At 40.2% G+C, this 16,754-nt stretch overlaps 1 protein-coding gene across 2 annotated transcripts in view; it reads left to right on the top strand.

The window, feature by feature from the left end:
* csmd3b (CUB and Sushi multiple domains 3b) overlaps positions 1-16,754 on the top strand; it is a 363,253-nt gene that overhangs the window by 152,460 nt on the left and 194,039 nt on the right. For both annotated transcript variants that reach the window (XM_037092815.1, XM_037092814.1), the window contains one exon: positions 4,870-5,067. In XM_037092815.1, the coding sequence (XP_036948710.1) occupies positions 4,870-5,067 (198 nt within the window). The remainder of the gene's footprint in view (positions 1-4,869; positions 5,068-16,754) is intronic.

Consider the following 16,754-nt stretch of genomic DNA (forward strand, 5'->3'; position numbering starts at 1 on the left):
TTCTTTTTTAGTCTCTCTTTTTGCTCAGAGTTTGCTCAGCATGATTCTTCATAATTTCCTGATGTTAATACTTTGGTAGGTGTCACAATTTTCATATGGCGCATATCTCATCTTGGCATTAATCTTTTCATATTAAAAAGCACACAGCCATGTAGAATAATTCCATATTATCTTTTTTTCCGTTATTGTTGAGCTGTCACGGTTTAAATTTGAGCAAATCGCCTGAATCCCAGTGTGAATGACAGTTGCTTGACAGCTCTGCAGCAACTTTCTAACAATGGAGGGGATTGTTTTAGGCACAAAAATCTTCCACTGTCAGTGTAACAAATATATGGACGTATTATAGTTGAGCAAAATGTGGTCAGAAATGCCTTCTTTTTCTTGTTTTTTTTTTTGTTTTTTGTTTTTTTTTTACCATAACTCGCAGCTGTTACCAAAACTCCAACGTAACATTTGAAACCCCAGCAAAACTTTTTTCTGAAACTTTTGCTCGGTAAATGGAATGTTATGAAAATCTGCATGTTTATTGGCATGTTAGTCACAGAATTTTAACATTGCCGCTTGCGTTGCTGAAGAAAGTTGAGGAGTGTCCAAACGGCGTGACACTGTATGTGTGAAGAAACAAATGCAGGTGTTTATATTTGCATCCAATGTGCAATTGTTGGACCAGTAACATTGGTTGTATTTGTATTGTGAGAAGTATCAAACTTGGAAGGGCTAAACCACCAAAGCTACCAAATAAAAAGTCCTTATTGCCGTCTTTGAGATGATAAAATTGCAGCACGGTCAAGCCAAGTGGAAATAAACAACAGCTCTACTCTGGACCTGCTTCTTAAAGGATTTCAAATGCCATGCCCTCAAAATAACAATGAAGTATCAAACATATAGTGTCATGAAGTTGCATGAACTTAAACACAAGATTACACAACATATATGGAATTTTAATGTGAAAAAAAATCTGAATTTTTGTGATGTAAACTGAATGAACACTGTGGGATCTTTATACAAATATTACTCTAAACAGATGCTGTTGTGTTTTTTGCCTCTGGCACTGTCAGGGGGAGGCCACCTGACCACAAAACATGATGCACAACTTACGGCATAAAATTTCATTAATGTAACAGACTAAAAATGTTTTATGACTCAAGTTCCCCACAAGTCTATAAAAAGAGTTGGTCAAAGTGTTGATTAAATCAAACTGACAGGCCACTGACTCGGACGTTGACAGCCATTGGAGCCTTTTATAGATCTAAGTGCCCCGGACCACATATCAGTTTGTTACAGACCTCAGGACTCATTTGTCTGTTCTGTTACAGTCCTTATAAACCCTGCATCTTTTATGGGCAAATGTCTTGAAAAGAATTTCTGAAAATCATTTTTCAGATGCAGTTAATGGAAATCCATGTAGGTGGCTTCTTGTAACAGATTCTGCGCTTTATTTTTCGAGTGCTTCAACATCTATTATGCTCCGGCATAAAACATGGTTCATCTTTTATAGAAGTTAGTGCTGACGGAGGTGTAAAAACCTCCAAAGTCATTGAATCACCCCTCTCAGGCTGTGCCACTCGTTGCTTTTGTCTGTCTCCCCCTCTCTGTCTCTCTCCGTCTTCGCTGTCCTTCACTCCCCCTCCCCAGTCCTCCGGTCTGCAGTGTCATCTGTCTCACTAAAAACTCTGAAAGCACGGCAGCGCTCTCTCCTTCCGCTTGCACGTTGCTTTTCACCCACCACTCGGTTATTTTCTCCCGTCTTGGTTCTTCCGTCTCGTGCTCCCTGTACCCGGACTCCGCTATAATTGCTTATCTAGGGAGGGATAAAAGCCAGGTAAATGGTTATATGTGTGTGTGTGTGTGTGTGTGTGTGTGTGTGTGTGTGTGTGTGTGTGTGTGTGTGTGTGTGTGAGAGAGAGAGAGAGAGAGAGAGAGAGAATCTAAATGCTGGTGTCTGCTCTACATGCAGGCCTCTATGTGCCTGTGTGTGTGTGTGTGTGTGTGTGTGTGTGTGTGTGTGTGTGTGTGTGTGTGTGTGAGAGAGAGAGAGAGAGAGAGAGAGAGAGAATCTAAATGCTGGTGTCTGCTCTACATGCAGGCCTCTATGTGTGTGTGTGTGTGTGTGTGTGTGTGTGTGTGTGTGTGTGTGTGTGTGTGTGTGTGTGACTAATGCAGATAGTTCTACAGATGGCCTATAAAAGCAGCAGCTTGTAATGAAGCAACTGAGACTGAAATCATAGTTATGGTAAACTGGGGAGAGACAGAGACAGGGGAAGAGAAGCGGTGAATAGATAAAGAAAGAGAACAGAGAGGGAAGAGGTGATGGTAAGAGAGAATAAATAAAAGAGAGCAGGCAGCAATAAAGCATGGGAAGGAGTGTGGTATAGCCGCTGGCTACTGAATAAACTAGTGTAATGAAACTGTGTGATGTTCACAATAAACTAGGGAGAAAAAGTAAGGATGGACAGGAGGGAGATATAGTGGTATGGCTGGTGCGGGAGAAAGAGGGAGAGGGAAGGAGCTGGCATGACATCAAAGTTTTTAGTTGAGGAGGAGGGAGAAGTGGAACAGGAGGGGAGGCGATGGGTGGAGTGTGACAGGAAGACACATTGAGGGAATACTGTGGAGAGATAAAAAAAAAGGTGATTTGAGAATGAAAGATAAAACGTAGAAGCTTATGGGTCAGAGACAGATGGAGAAAAGGAGGAGGACAGAAATAAAGGAGTAAAAAAATGAAGGAAAAAGTGTAAAGATGATTTAAATGATACGACGGAGGCACTGATAAAAACCAAGCGGCCAAAAAGTAAAAGTGCACTGTACGCGTATGCTTGTGTATGTGTTGGGGAGAGTAAATGTGTGTCTGATAAGACACTGGACAAACAAACATCCCGACACTGAGTGGGGCCACACTGACTGGCAAAATCGATAGGCCAACAGGTCGTAACACTAGGCCAACCTGACATCCAATCACAATGCAGCAGAGGAGGGGGGTCGCCACAGTGATGGATGACCCTGGATGTGTGTGTGCGTGTGTACGTGCATGTTTTCGGTTGTCCGAGTGTGTCCTGTCACTGTGCATTTCTCTGTAACTGTGTGTCTGTGTGAAGATAAGGAGGATGGTGGATGGAAGGGGAGGGGTGGTGGTGGTCTATCAGGGTCTTTAGCAAAACGATTTTCCTCTCTCGTTTATGCTGTCTGTGCTCTCTGAGCGCTGGGATCCAATATATCTCTCCAAAGAAAACCTTAAAAAGAAACTTTACATCAACTAATTGCTCATGAGGGGATGCTTGGGTGTTTTGTTTTTTTTTCCACGGTGGAAATTCATTTGGAGACAAAGTTATTTTTGTTATTAAGTTATTTTTTGTTTTCTATTTTTAAGTTATCCACAGTCTTTGGTGTAGTGGAACTCATGTCATTCAGGATGGGTGCTAATAATAAAAGGGTAGCAAGATTTATTTAAATGAAACTCAGAGACTGTGTGCGTCCACTGAGAAATGCAGAATGCCCACATAATCCTTTGAGGAAGCAGCAGCACTGTAGATATACAGCGGCAGAGAGTGTTGAGAAAAGGAGGAGGGTGTAATTGAATAGGTATGACAATAAAGCCATTGTAAAAATGAATCAATCAGCCAACCAGTCTAAGAATCAATCGGTTCATTTGCCGACATCAAACTTCTCTACTCACTGACTGCTTCGTGAATGATAATTGCACATTTTCTGCTGTTGGCATGGAAGGGCTTTCCCCTGCAGCAGTTACTTGAGCTTTTCATCCAAAGATTATCGAGCAATATTTCTGAAGTTTGAGGAGTGGAGCGCTGTGAGGTTTTCAGATTTCTGGTGACATTTTGAGAAAAAGTGCCGCTCTATCTCCACCTCTCATTTGGGAGCATACTGAGCATAATCATTCTCAATACCACTGTTGATTTCTCCCCTTCTTTCCCTTTTCCCCTCTGCTTTTAACTTTACCCATTCTACCCTCTCTCTCCACCCTGTCTGAGTAGTTTCACAGCGCTATCTATCATGTTGAACATCCTCTGTCTCCGTCTTTCTCTCATCTTTTTTCCTCCATTTTTTTTTACCTCCCCCTCTTTCTGCCTCTCGGTTTTTTTCCCCTCCCCCTCACCCAATCTGTCTGTCTCCCTCTATCCCCTCCCTAACCCCCTATCTGTCTCTACAGTTTCATAGTTATATCAATCAAGTTCAAACAATAAGGCTGGAGTTGGTCCCTGTTCTCCCATCTACTTCCTGGTTTATGGCTCGTAATACCCCTTTCTCTGTCTCTCCCTCTGTCTCCCTCCCTCACTCTGCTGTCTGTGTTTGTGTGTGTGGATGTTTATATGCACGCTTGTGCATATGTCTTAGGCACAGAACTGTTAATGTATCTAGAGGGAATAATGTGATTAACTATAAAACACTCTGATATTGTCTCCCTCCCTTTCTCTGGGGCTGGGCTTAGTTTCTTTGACTGGGAGTGCAGTCAAGATATTTTTTTACAGCTCTAATGCTAGGCTTTATGTATTACAAAGAACTATAGGCTTAAGGACCTTCCTATATATGTGCTTGGGGTAAGATTATTGTAGAGGCTGTGACAATGTGTAGGCGTTTAAACTGTATAATCGCAATGCAGATGTCTTTATTATTTGCCAATGAAACGGTGAATTTAATGGCAGACGCAGCGTGTGGACTGGGGCAGTAAGTTCTCCAGAGCCTGTCTAGATTGGACGCATCACTGCACAAGAGCTGGGTTTATTATTTGGCTGAGTGATGGTTGAGTAAGGGGAAATGCATAGTTAAACATTTTAGTACAATTAAGTCAAAAAAATTGAAAAAGCCTAAATCCGTCGCCCTTATTCTCTTATCTTTTACTCTCCTCCTCTACAGAACTTCACAGTACATCTTGTGGAAACCCCGGTATCCCACCCAAAGCAGTGCTAAGTGGTGGGGGCCGTTTTGCCGTGGGAGACCGAGTGCGGTACAGCTGCGTTCCTGGTTACGTCTTGGACGGCCACGCCACGCTCACCTGCATTACCAACGCTGGAAACACCGCCGTGTGGGACTTCCCTGCTCCCATTTGTCGAGGTATGGATGACCGAGCCTGTACGTGTATGTGCATGACTGTGTATGAAGAGTTTTCTTCAGAATTGAAAGTCCATTAAAAAGGTACAACTCCAGTTCAGTTGGAACAAATTATTAAAACAGTACAATATACAATACGAGCAATTAGTTTGTTTATCCTAGCACTTGACTCCATATAATGCTTTTTGAAACAAAATATTTTGAATCGGAAGAAAATCCTTCACATCATTTATGTGTGTTTGTGTGTCTGTGAGAGAGACAGACAGACTGTGCATGCATATGTGTGTCTGTATGTGAAAGCATATAAGACAGGCCATTCCAGAATGCTTGCGTATAGCGTGTGCTTAATGTGTGTGTGTGTATGTGTGAGAGATAGAGTCTTTTATGCTTTTCTTTCTAATTAAAAGTGTGTGTGTGGGAGAGAGGCAAATATACAGAATTTACGGTATGCTGTTGTCTATTTTTGGATTGCTGGTTGGGTTTGGATGGTCTGTGTGTACATAGTGTCGTAAGCTATGCAACACTGCGGTGCGTTGGCTTAGAAAGAACAGCGTTTTACTTTATGCATTTGTTTCGACGTACATTACCATCTAGCGTAGGTGGATGCAAATCTAGCAGTGTGCTTGTGCAGTATTGCACAATGTTGTAGTTTGAATGAGTTTGAAGAATTATAAATTACAACAGCAGGCAGACTGCAGGCTCAGATAAATGATATATTCACAACATCTTGTTCAATATTCTCTTGTCCCGTGCATAATGTAAACATGAGATAATTATTAAACGAAAGCTCCATTATCCTTTTCTATATTTTCATCAAATATATGTAAATGACTCCCTGTTATTGAGCGCGTTGCTTGTACAATCAATCCTACTGAGAATCACACCCACAGTCTGCAGATTTATACTGCCCTCAGCCACTGACAGCGCTTGTTTTACATTGCAAGTCCATATGGTTGTGTCCCAGTGGCTCTTATTGCCCCCCATTGGTGCTCGTATGCAAAGCTCACTTAATATCAGTGAGCCAGAATAGATTAGTGACTGTTTAAGCGATCCACACATCTATCAAATCACAGAGACACGGCTAGTGTTACAGATACCAACATGGATGTTAAGTCTGATTTGCAGTATCAGAACTATTACCAAGTTATCACTGGAACAGTTTGTCAATCTTAAAGGGTAATTTTACACATTAAAGTATGTTTACAGGTCTTAGGGAAATGGAAAAGATTGGGTTGTATGAAACGGATGATATCTCTGATATTGAAATAAACTACTAAATAACAATAACCTTAAATTCACATACAAAGAAGAAGAAGAATATGAGCATTTAACATAAATACAGGTGCACCTTGAAGTTTTCCACAAGACTTAAATTGGGACTGCAATCTCATTAAAGCTGCATAATCGTGACTCTTTATACCTCCCTTTATATTATTCCAGTGACTCTCAAATGACTGCCAAGTGACATCAATGACCTGAACCTTCCCAGGCAGAGACAGTGATTTAGTTAAGATATCGAACTTTGCTGCTCCACCTGAATGCATTCTGGTTGTAGATCTGATAAGCAACACAGAGTCAGCCATCCAGAAGAGCACCATCCCTTAATGCACAGGAGAAGGCACTTACACTTCTCAGAGGGGACCCGAACATCTCCATACTCCCATGAGAGAGGGGGCGGATTCACGGTATTGAACTTTGAGGACTATCAGTTCACAGTATGTGCACTCCTTAGTGATTCAAACACAACTGATAAACAAGAGAGATACCACCAACTGCTATGAAGAAAGAAGGCAATGAATTACTCACTATCAATGGGAACACAGAAGGCGTAGATCATCATAGCATCCACTTTTGGGAAATTGCTGTCGTCAGACTAACTGTCAGCGGCAGTGACTTGGGGGACTTTGTCAACAACGTTCAAGGACACACATTGGGAGTATTCACGCCAATATTTATGTGTGATGACAGTGGTTAGGACTATAGTGATAACAGCTGGAGCTCAACCTGATCAAACAAACAGAGCACAATCCAGGGCAGGTATTCCCTTCTGGATCTTTGCTTGAACACTGCAGTAGATAAATGTGTTCTATAGACATAGCTCAGATCCCTCCTGTAGTCACTCCATATAATGAAGAAGATATTGAATGCTGGCTGGTGGCCATTGATTTAGATATATACTACTACTAGTACTACTACTACTACTACTACTACTACTATGAAAATGAAAATGATTAAAATCATAACTTCTTATATATACAGCACCTTTAAAATCTACCTTTAGGAAGTTCTTCACAGAAAAATTACCATGGCCTTATCAGAGGATCTGACGTTATGGGTTGTAAGTAATGATTTCAAGGCTCAGCCAGAAAGCTTAATGCCATACCATGTTGGGCATCAAAAGTCAAGACTGAAACCAGTGAAGGGAGGCTAAAATAGGAGAGAAATTATTTCACTTTTGTGAATTAGGTGAAAGTCTGGTGTTTTCTCTTCTGAAGCCAAGGTCTCATTACATTTGTCCTGACGAAAAGTGATCAAAGTTGGCTCAATGACTGGAAATGTTTAAAAGTAATAAGTTATCTAATTTCTCAAGATTTTCTTGAAGGAGAAAGACAAAAGCAACATGGACATCATTCTGAGTCACGTTTTTAGGAGTGGCTGGATAAAAGGAGTCTGGCAGTACATCCAGAAGAAAAAGAAAGGTTTATAATTGAAACTGGACTTAATAATGGTGTCATTTGTGAAATTGTTTCAATTAATTGATGAATACCAATTTTCTTAAAAGCACGCAAAGTATTCAGTCAAGGGTATGATAAGTCAGATTTACAAGTGGGGGTGTCAGTCTTTGGTATAATGTCCTCGAGCTTGTATATTAAAAAAAAAGGTTAAAAACCTTTTACAGTCGACATTTGAGGTAATTAGGATATCCGGAGAACGAGGGTTGACTTAACGATGAGTGTTCTCAAATAGGAACATCATTTTGTGATGGTTAGAGGTTAAGAGGTTGAAAAACATTTTGCTCTTACATCTTTAATTTCACATCAGATTGTAATGAAAATTTTATATGCTCAGTGTACTGACAGCTTTGACTTCTTTCTCTGTCTCTCCGCCTTGCTACGCTCCCCTTTCAGGCCAAGGATCCTTTCAGTAAACTAAGATGAAATGATGGATTTAAATATACTGTACATTTTAGCTGGAGCAACATCATCCAAAGCAGTTGTGCACAAATCATCGAAGCAGTTCACTATATCATTAGTGTTTGACGGCTAATCTAAGGATTCAGCAGACTTCACAAATAATGAGGAAAATCTTGAAGCAGCAGTGTCATTAAAGATGTTTTGGCAAATTTCCTGCTTATGGATGTCAGGTTAAGGCCGTCATGGATCAGCTGTGTGGAAACTGGTGGCAGATTCATTAAGAAGGAGATTTGGAATAACAGCCTACCGTTTCTCTCTGTGCTGTTTCCATAAATCCAAGGGGGCACATCTGCCTTTAAAGCTTACCCACGTAGGCTCTCTCTCTTTTATTCATACCATCCAACCGAACACAAATGAGCAGAATTCCGTACCAAACAGATGAAAGAAACAAAATCAGCAGACACCGTCGTTACCCTTACTGAGATATAATGAACAGAGTATGAAGCTCCACAAAGACCACCAGGCAAATAAAGGCAAAGATTACGCCATTTTGTCATCTGGCATGGAGCCAAACACAGCATCTCAATATTTCACATCATTTCTCCAGGCAGTTCTGTCATAAAAGTGATGAGTTATAAGGAGCGCATGCATGTGTTTAACATGCAAGGTGGTTTCACACCTCTGCTCATCTGACCCCCTCGTGCTCTCACCATGCTCCATGACCAGTCTTAGTTGAAAGCTGAAAGAAAAGGATTTCTTCTATCAGTAGAACTCATGACGCATATTAAATGACCTGCTGAAATGTCTTCAATTGCAAGTCCAGTAGATTTTACATTATACACTGTTGAATAACTGACTAAGATTGAGGTGCTGAAATCTAGTGTGCAGGCGACAGCTAACAGGGTTGCATTAAATCCAGTCGCCAATTATGTCTTTTTTTTGTCTGTGATCATGTTGTTGACAACAGACACTGCAAAATGAAGTTAATATTTCATATTTCCAGCATCACAAGAAAGAGAAAAAAAAACAACAATGTGCTGAATTGTTTTGCAACATACCTCACTGAACAGTGAAGTATAATTTGGGTCTAGGGAAGGCGGAGGGTGAGGCGAGGAGAGAAGGAAGAGGGGAGAGGAGGAAATGGCAACTTGTCAGTGCTGGATTAGCAATGTCTCTGTCACTCTGTCAGTAAGGCTAAGAGGAGCTAAGCTACTAATGCGTTCACACCATCCCAGAAAACACACACACACACACACACACACACACACACACACACACACACACACACACACACACACACACACACACACACACACACAAGTATTCACACCCACCTCCCACGTATAAACACCATGAAAAAAAAAATAAATAAATACCATACACACACAAAAACACTCATATGCACACACAGAGTTGTGTACTTAAGTATTCTTTATTTTGTGTGTGCGTGTGTGTGTGGTGACACCCAGAGGCATTCATACCAACCGTAATAGCTTTCTATCAATTATTCAGCCATGCAATCAAATGACTTGCAATGCAGGGCTTTTAGCAATATCACCAGGAAATGTGTTCTCTCTCTCTCTTTCTCTCCCTTTCCTTCTTTCTGTCTCTCTCTTTCTTACTGTTTACGTACAATCTTTTCATATTCCCTTATTCTTAAAATGACATTGATGTAAACATAATCACATATTTTCATAGGTAAGTACAGGCCTTGCTTTAATTAGTGTGCATTAATTATGAATAGACTAGGCTAGAGTACTCTCTCAAAATGGTGAAGTGTTAGTACTTCCATTTCTAGCTCCGTGCACACATTCATCTCCAGTCTTTACAGAAGAAATCGATAGACCACATTTTGTCCAGACATTGAGCCACAGAATTTAGGGGCACACAGTAGTGAATGTTTTGCACCAAGACTATTCTGGTTCAGTGCGATTGGTTAATATAATTTACCCTAAGGTGTAAATATGAATGTGATGGTTAAGTGATTTGCTGCCACTTGAAGCCGATATGGCCTTGAGTGCAACTGCAAACTTCAGCAGACCTTATGATATGATAAAAAAATATATTTTATTTGTTAGAGATGACTTAACAAACCTTTGACGTTCTGAAAAATGACGGTCTTTGTTTGATGGTATGATGTTGGTATTACGGTTTATTTTTGTTTCCTTGTTGGGATATTGTTGCCAGCACGAAGCAGTTGTATTGCAAGTTAAGTTAAGGCACAAAAAAGACTGCCTGTCTTGCCATGACAGTCCCCAGATGATGGTTCTAGTCTTAGAGAGACATCAAGTTGGAATATGGTTGGTATGAGTTAACCTGAAATGTATAAATATTGTGTATAAGTGCAATACATAATAGTTGGCCACCTGTTGAATTCATTCTCCAACCAGTTGGGGGCAGCATGTTAACAGAGTAACTGTAACTGCTGTTAGCTTGTTAGCTTAGCTTAGCTAGTGGTCCGATTATAGATACTGTATTATACTCAGCCTGGACAAGGAGAGCACGAGGGGAGTGTTGGTTTTGTGTAAACTGCTAGCAAAGACACCTTAGGCTCAGTTGAACCATCTTTGACACATCTTCAAAACTGTTATAAAACTTAAAATTGTGTTGTTGATTTTACTTAATCTTTGAATGTTAGAAGTAAAATTCTCACATTTTGTATCTTTAAAGAAGAGTACACCCAAGACTACATTTTGAGGTTAAAGGTTATTACAATGGCATGAAATCAATATAGTGTGCTTTGGATTATACATCCATTAATCCATTCTGATTAAAGATATGGCTGATGAGCCTGTTAAAATGAAGGCAGGCTGTATCCACAGCAACAACTGATATAGGAAGAACTTTGTAGCTTGATTACCATTACAGTGTGTTGTTTCATTTTTAAAATCTTAAATGTTCATGTTGAGATGGATGTTACCATGTTTCAGCTCAATCTGAACACTGTCACGGTTCATATTTACTGGGTGTTCAGTTTAGCTAACCTCAGCTAACAGAGCTCTTCAGAAACATTTACTAGTACCTCTAAGTTTTTATCAAATAACCTCCTCTCATTTTCCATGAAGTAATTTTCAAAGTCTTGCAGGCAGTAATTAATCAAGTGTGCATAGCAGCTTTATATAAGCTCTTTGCAGAACTAATAATACTACATTTTGTAGTTGGCATGGACATAAGTGTGACGGTGGTGAATGAATTTACCCGGCAGTGAAGGAGCAATGTTGATTAATACCCCTTGCTCATCAGTGCTCCCTCTTAAGACTTCAATCTCCTCTTTGTATTGAGGGTGCAATTCCTTCGCTTTCATTCTAGTTTCCTTCATATATCTTAAAGAAATAAGACATATGCTTCATTGGTGTATTGAAGCTGTCCCTGTTTGGAAAAGATCACTGTGACAGATGACAAAAAGTTGTCAAACATACATAGAACAACTACAGAAGAGGCCAGTTGAGCTTGGGATATATTTAGTGGTGGAATGGACTGGGAACCATTTTGGATTTGGGCCTACAGATCCACCCTGTGACAAATTTTGATGCATGCAAATAAACTTCTCTTGACATGTATAAGTAGCAACAGCATAGCCAATCTTACAGACACCATTCCAAATAGGGCAAGTATTGGAAGTGTGCTGTTTCAGCACACTTTTATTGTACCCAAACTGTGTTATACAGAACCATGAGTGAAATATAATGGGAAAAGCTGTGCAGCTATAGTATGCCACACTAATACAGGCAGTAGAAAAAAATCATATAAGGTGTATAATGTGTGTTGTGGAGATATTTCCTCTGACAACCTCTGAATGCCTCTGTGTGTTTGTGCGTTTATGTATGAGTGTCAGTGTGTGTGCTTCTACTAAGTTGGTGCAGAATTATTTACAGGACAGAAATACCCTTCAGCATTCAAGGCATCCATATTCACACAAGCACACAAACTCACTCGCACACACACTCGCACACACACACACACATACACACACACACACATGCGTGTGCGCAGGCATAGTTGGCCCTGAGAAAATTTCATCATGATCCCACAGAATATGCAAATGAATATTCATGGTTTTGGTGGATGTGTGTGTGGGGTGGGGGTGATCTGAGTGAAAGAGAGAGCAAGACGGTGATAAACAGACAGAGCATCAGCGAATGAGCATCTGTGGTGCAATAACGACAGTTTGAGCTGAAAAAAAAAAGTGGTAAATTGATGAGAAACTGTGATTGACCCCGTGCATGTTTGTGTATGTACAGCTGCATTATATACGCTGTGACACACTGAGTATACCATGAACCCACATTGATTCCTGTAGAATATCGTGAGAGCAGCAACACAAAAGAGAGCAAGAGTTTGTGGGAAGACAGAGGCGGACGAGCTAGACGGAGAGGAAGTAGGGGGTTATTGTTGGAATTGAAAAAGTAATAATGTGCTCTGACAAAACTCAAAATTAGACCGGCTGTGAAACGGAAATGAAATGAGTGTGTGCGTGGTTGTTTGCGAGCGCGTGCTCGTGTGTAGTCAGCATAATGACACTAAGGCTGCTGCTGCTGCTGCTTGGGTGCATGTTTTTGTGTGTTCACAGGGGTGTGCACGTTGTTGTTTGTGCTCGTAGCGCCAGTTCTGCTGCAGTCTGATCCGGCGGCACTTGAATTCTTTCCTCCCCTCTTGTGAGCAGTAACACTGCAGTCACACTGTGTCCCAGACAAAAGGCCAGGCTGTGGCAGAATGTGGCTTCAATCTGTGCCCAAATCAGCATTAATTGAGGAAACAATTCAACTGCAGGCTAGCCAATTTTAAAGCTCAGTGGGGGGGGGGGGATGCAATCTCCATACCATGAAAATATAGAAGGGGTCATATTAAATAAGCTACAGAAAAATTAGACAAACTACTAAGTTGCTCTATACTGTCACACAAACTCACATACTCACAGTCAGTTTGGTTTGCATTGTCAGCTAGCTACAGGAGAATGTGTGTAATTTTGCTGCATTGGCTGTTCATGCAGAATAAAACAGACTTCGAATCACCCACGTTGTCATACTTACAGAAATGAAACAAGCCTTAAAATCGACTCACTTTCAGCTTCAAAGCTTCAAAGCCCCTCAAGTTTTTTTTCACTGAGCGAGTGGTAGCTGATGGGGCTCCACTACCTGTGAACTCTAAAAACTTATACCCACCTGTACCAATATTTACTTAGGACTTAATCAGCTTTGTCTCAAAAGTCACTGCCATTTAAGAATGTATTTTAAGCGTCAGTATTTTAGCCATGAATTTAAGCCATGTATAATCTGACAGACCCAGACACACTCAAAATGTAACTGGAAGGAAATCTGACAGTAAGGAAGCTCATTTATTGGTATCCATTCATTCTAGCTGAAGAGGGAAGGAAGGTAGGGAGGAAAGAAAGAAATAAGAGACTCCTTATTTACTATCTTAAATGACAATGAATGGAGAGAAAAGGAAAAATCCTTACATTTAAGAAGCCGCAACCAGTGAATTTTCTCTGTGGATGATGTCTCTTGTGTGGTGCATGAAGCCAAAGGTTGCTTTAGATCTTAGATGACATGGTTTTGAATTAAGAGTTTGGTTTTGACTCTAATCTCTGGTTCTGTGAGGGTGCTTCTGACTGTATGGGCCTTGACTGGGTGTTTGCTTTGAATCTGAGTCTGCAGCAAAAGGCATTTCACAGCCCAGGAACATGTTTGGAAAATGCCAGCAGAGGGTTTTTCTATGCGACTGATATTTAAGTCATAGGCTATATAAAATGTTGCATCACACGGCACATGCCCCTTTCACTTGAAAACACACAAAAAACCTAAACCAGGTGTTAAGCGGTCGATATTGGATTATACTGTATACAGTATTCCCTCAGCATAAGCTCATTGAGGATGTCTGCTCCATTTTCAAAAACATTCTGCCCGAGTCAGTACTTTAAACTCTGCTGAAGATGGTTGTTTGACTTCCACATAAACTTTTTACGACTTTCACAGTTCACTTTGCATCTGTGTGTGTGTGTGTGTGTGTGTGTGTGTGTGTGTGTGTTCGTGTTTGTGTGTGAGAGAGACAGAGAGTGAGTTTCTCTTACAGCATGCATGACTGTTTGTGACTTTGTGTCTAAGTATACATTTTGTCCCTAGAATTTTCTAGGATTGTTGCTTGGTGAAATGGTAAGATCTTTACCGTACAGTGGTTTTAGTATCATCATGATGGTGTTAGTTGTCAGCTGTCTTTTTTTTTCTAATTATTTCATTCTCTTTCTTTGCTTATCTCACCTCTTCACTTGTTTCGGCTAGGCTTCTTTCTCATTTCACTTTTTTGGGGGGGCTGATACTTGCCAGGTAGCACTGCAACCTTTTGACAAGGAAATGAGTTCTTGTCACCTGGTGGAACAGTGGATAAAATGATCCCAGATCCAAACTCAACCATGTACAACTAAGGCCTTTCCTTTTAATCTGATGTTGAGCCTGGTTGCCAACATGATATCACTGCGGTGAGGCTTCTGACAGTGTTATTATACTTGGTTCAAGCAACTCCATCTGCTGGTGAAGGTCTGAGACATATTCTGTTCCTGCAACACTCAAAAGTTAAGTTTCTCTTCATGCTGCATTTTCTCAGTCTGAGTCTGAGTAATGTTGTTTCATGCGTCATGTACCAACACAAAGAGAGGACAGAGGGAAGATGCCAGTCTGACATACTGTGGGGGGGGGGGGGGGGGGGGGTCTAAATGAAATAACCTTGTTGGCAAAGCCTTTATACCTTAATGATGAGAATCATGAAATGATCCAATTAACTTCTTCATATGGGCAGCAGGAAAAAAAAAAAAAAAAACTCCTCTCTAACAAGTTAAACTTTCAGCAACTCTCAAGAACAAACTTGTGGTTGTTTACCATTAGCAACCAGGCATGAGGAAAGAACAGCATTTTCAACAGGTCGGTATGGTGACCTTATCCAATTAGCAGCAGGATCTATGGTTGCAGTTTGACCAGGAAGAGCCAAAGTTGCTGTATGCTTCTGCTGCAAAGAAAGTTGTTATTTAGCTTATGAAAGTTAAAGCAAACTGATATGCATGTATTGGAAATTCACACCGTCCTCACAGAAGCAGTTGACATCTATACTGATTAAATTACTTGATGTAATACATCTGCTCCTTATTCCTGTACATTCAGCTACATGTCTTGTTATGAACATATTTATGAGCACATTAGAGAAAATGCATTATGCTAATTTGCTTTACAATACATAAAAAGCCAAATATAGCTTCGAATTAGACAGCTGCTTTGGAGTCAGAATGTCATCTGACAGATGTTTTGAACACCTGATGAAGAACACCTTTAGGAACACCTTTCTGTGGTGATAAAGAATTTGCATGTACGTATTCGTGCTACACATGTAGAAGACTTAAACTTCTTTACAGGTTTTCATGAAACAGGTGGATGATTGGTGGTGCATTCAGGTGCTATTGTATGCATTAATCAAAAAGAAGACCTTATGCAGCCCCTATTTAGAATTTATTCAGCCTTGTTAGTGTAAGATCCTATAATAATAATAATAATAATAATAATAATAATAATTCCAAAGGATCATAAAATGAATTGCTTGAAATAGTTGAAATAAGAGAGGTAATGATATAAATTGATAAAGTAGGCAAAATGATAGAGATGGAATAAATAAAGAAGGCAAAATGAAAGAAATAGACTAAATGAGATACATAAAATAAGTAGAACAGAACTCAAGGACAGTTGGAGTAAAAATAAACATAAAAGGACCACATCACATAAAGGCAAGTCTATAAAAATAGCTTCAAGAAGTGATTTAAAAGAATTTGCCAATCCTGCAAGCCTCATCTCCTCAGGCAGGGCGTTCCAAAGTCGAAAGTCCCTTATGGCAAAGGCACGATCCCCTTTAGTTTTTATTGACCTTGTCATTTTCATTTTTGCCGCTACCTTATTTGTTTGACATTGTTGGTTTTCCAGTTAAAGTGAAACTCTTGCCAAAATGCAACCTAGGCTTTTTTTGTGAATATATATGAGTCAAACCTTTGTGTAAAAGCATAGTTACGACGAAAGAGGCACTTTTAAGAGTTATTGTATTTTTGTTTTCGACTCAAACTCATTTTCGATGGGAATGCTTGGGGCACTTTTACTCTAGCATCAACATCGCTATTTTCAAAACCCTAAGGCTTGACACAATATGGAACTTTGCATGTAGTATCACCAGGGTCTCTACACATGAACATGAGCACTGAGAACATTGTTTGTACAAAGAGTTTACTAAAAAGAGAGTTTTTGAACAACTCACGTTAGCAGTAGCTTCTTCCTCCAGCCTTCGTCATGGCAGCCCAGACGTACTCGGAGATCGACACACCTGGGTAGAGTGTATGTGGTTCAGTTGAGCTATGTGTAGAGACCCTGGTGATACTACGAGCAAAGTTTCATGTTGTGTCAAGCCTTCTTAGTTCTTTAAAAATAGCGATTTTAATGCTAATCTAAAAGTGCCCCATGCACTCCCATTGAAAATGAGTTTGAGCCGAAAACGAAAATACAGTTTTAAAAGTGTCTCTTTCGTCGTAAT

Source organism: Acanthopagrus latus, chromosome 3 (assembly GCF_904848185.1).
Source record: "Acanthopagrus latus isolate v.2019 chromosome 3, fAcaLat1.1, whole genome shotgun sequence".
Taxonomy (NCBI): domain Eukaryota; kingdom Metazoa; phylum Chordata; class Actinopteri; order Spariformes; family Sparidae; genus Acanthopagrus; species Acanthopagrus latus.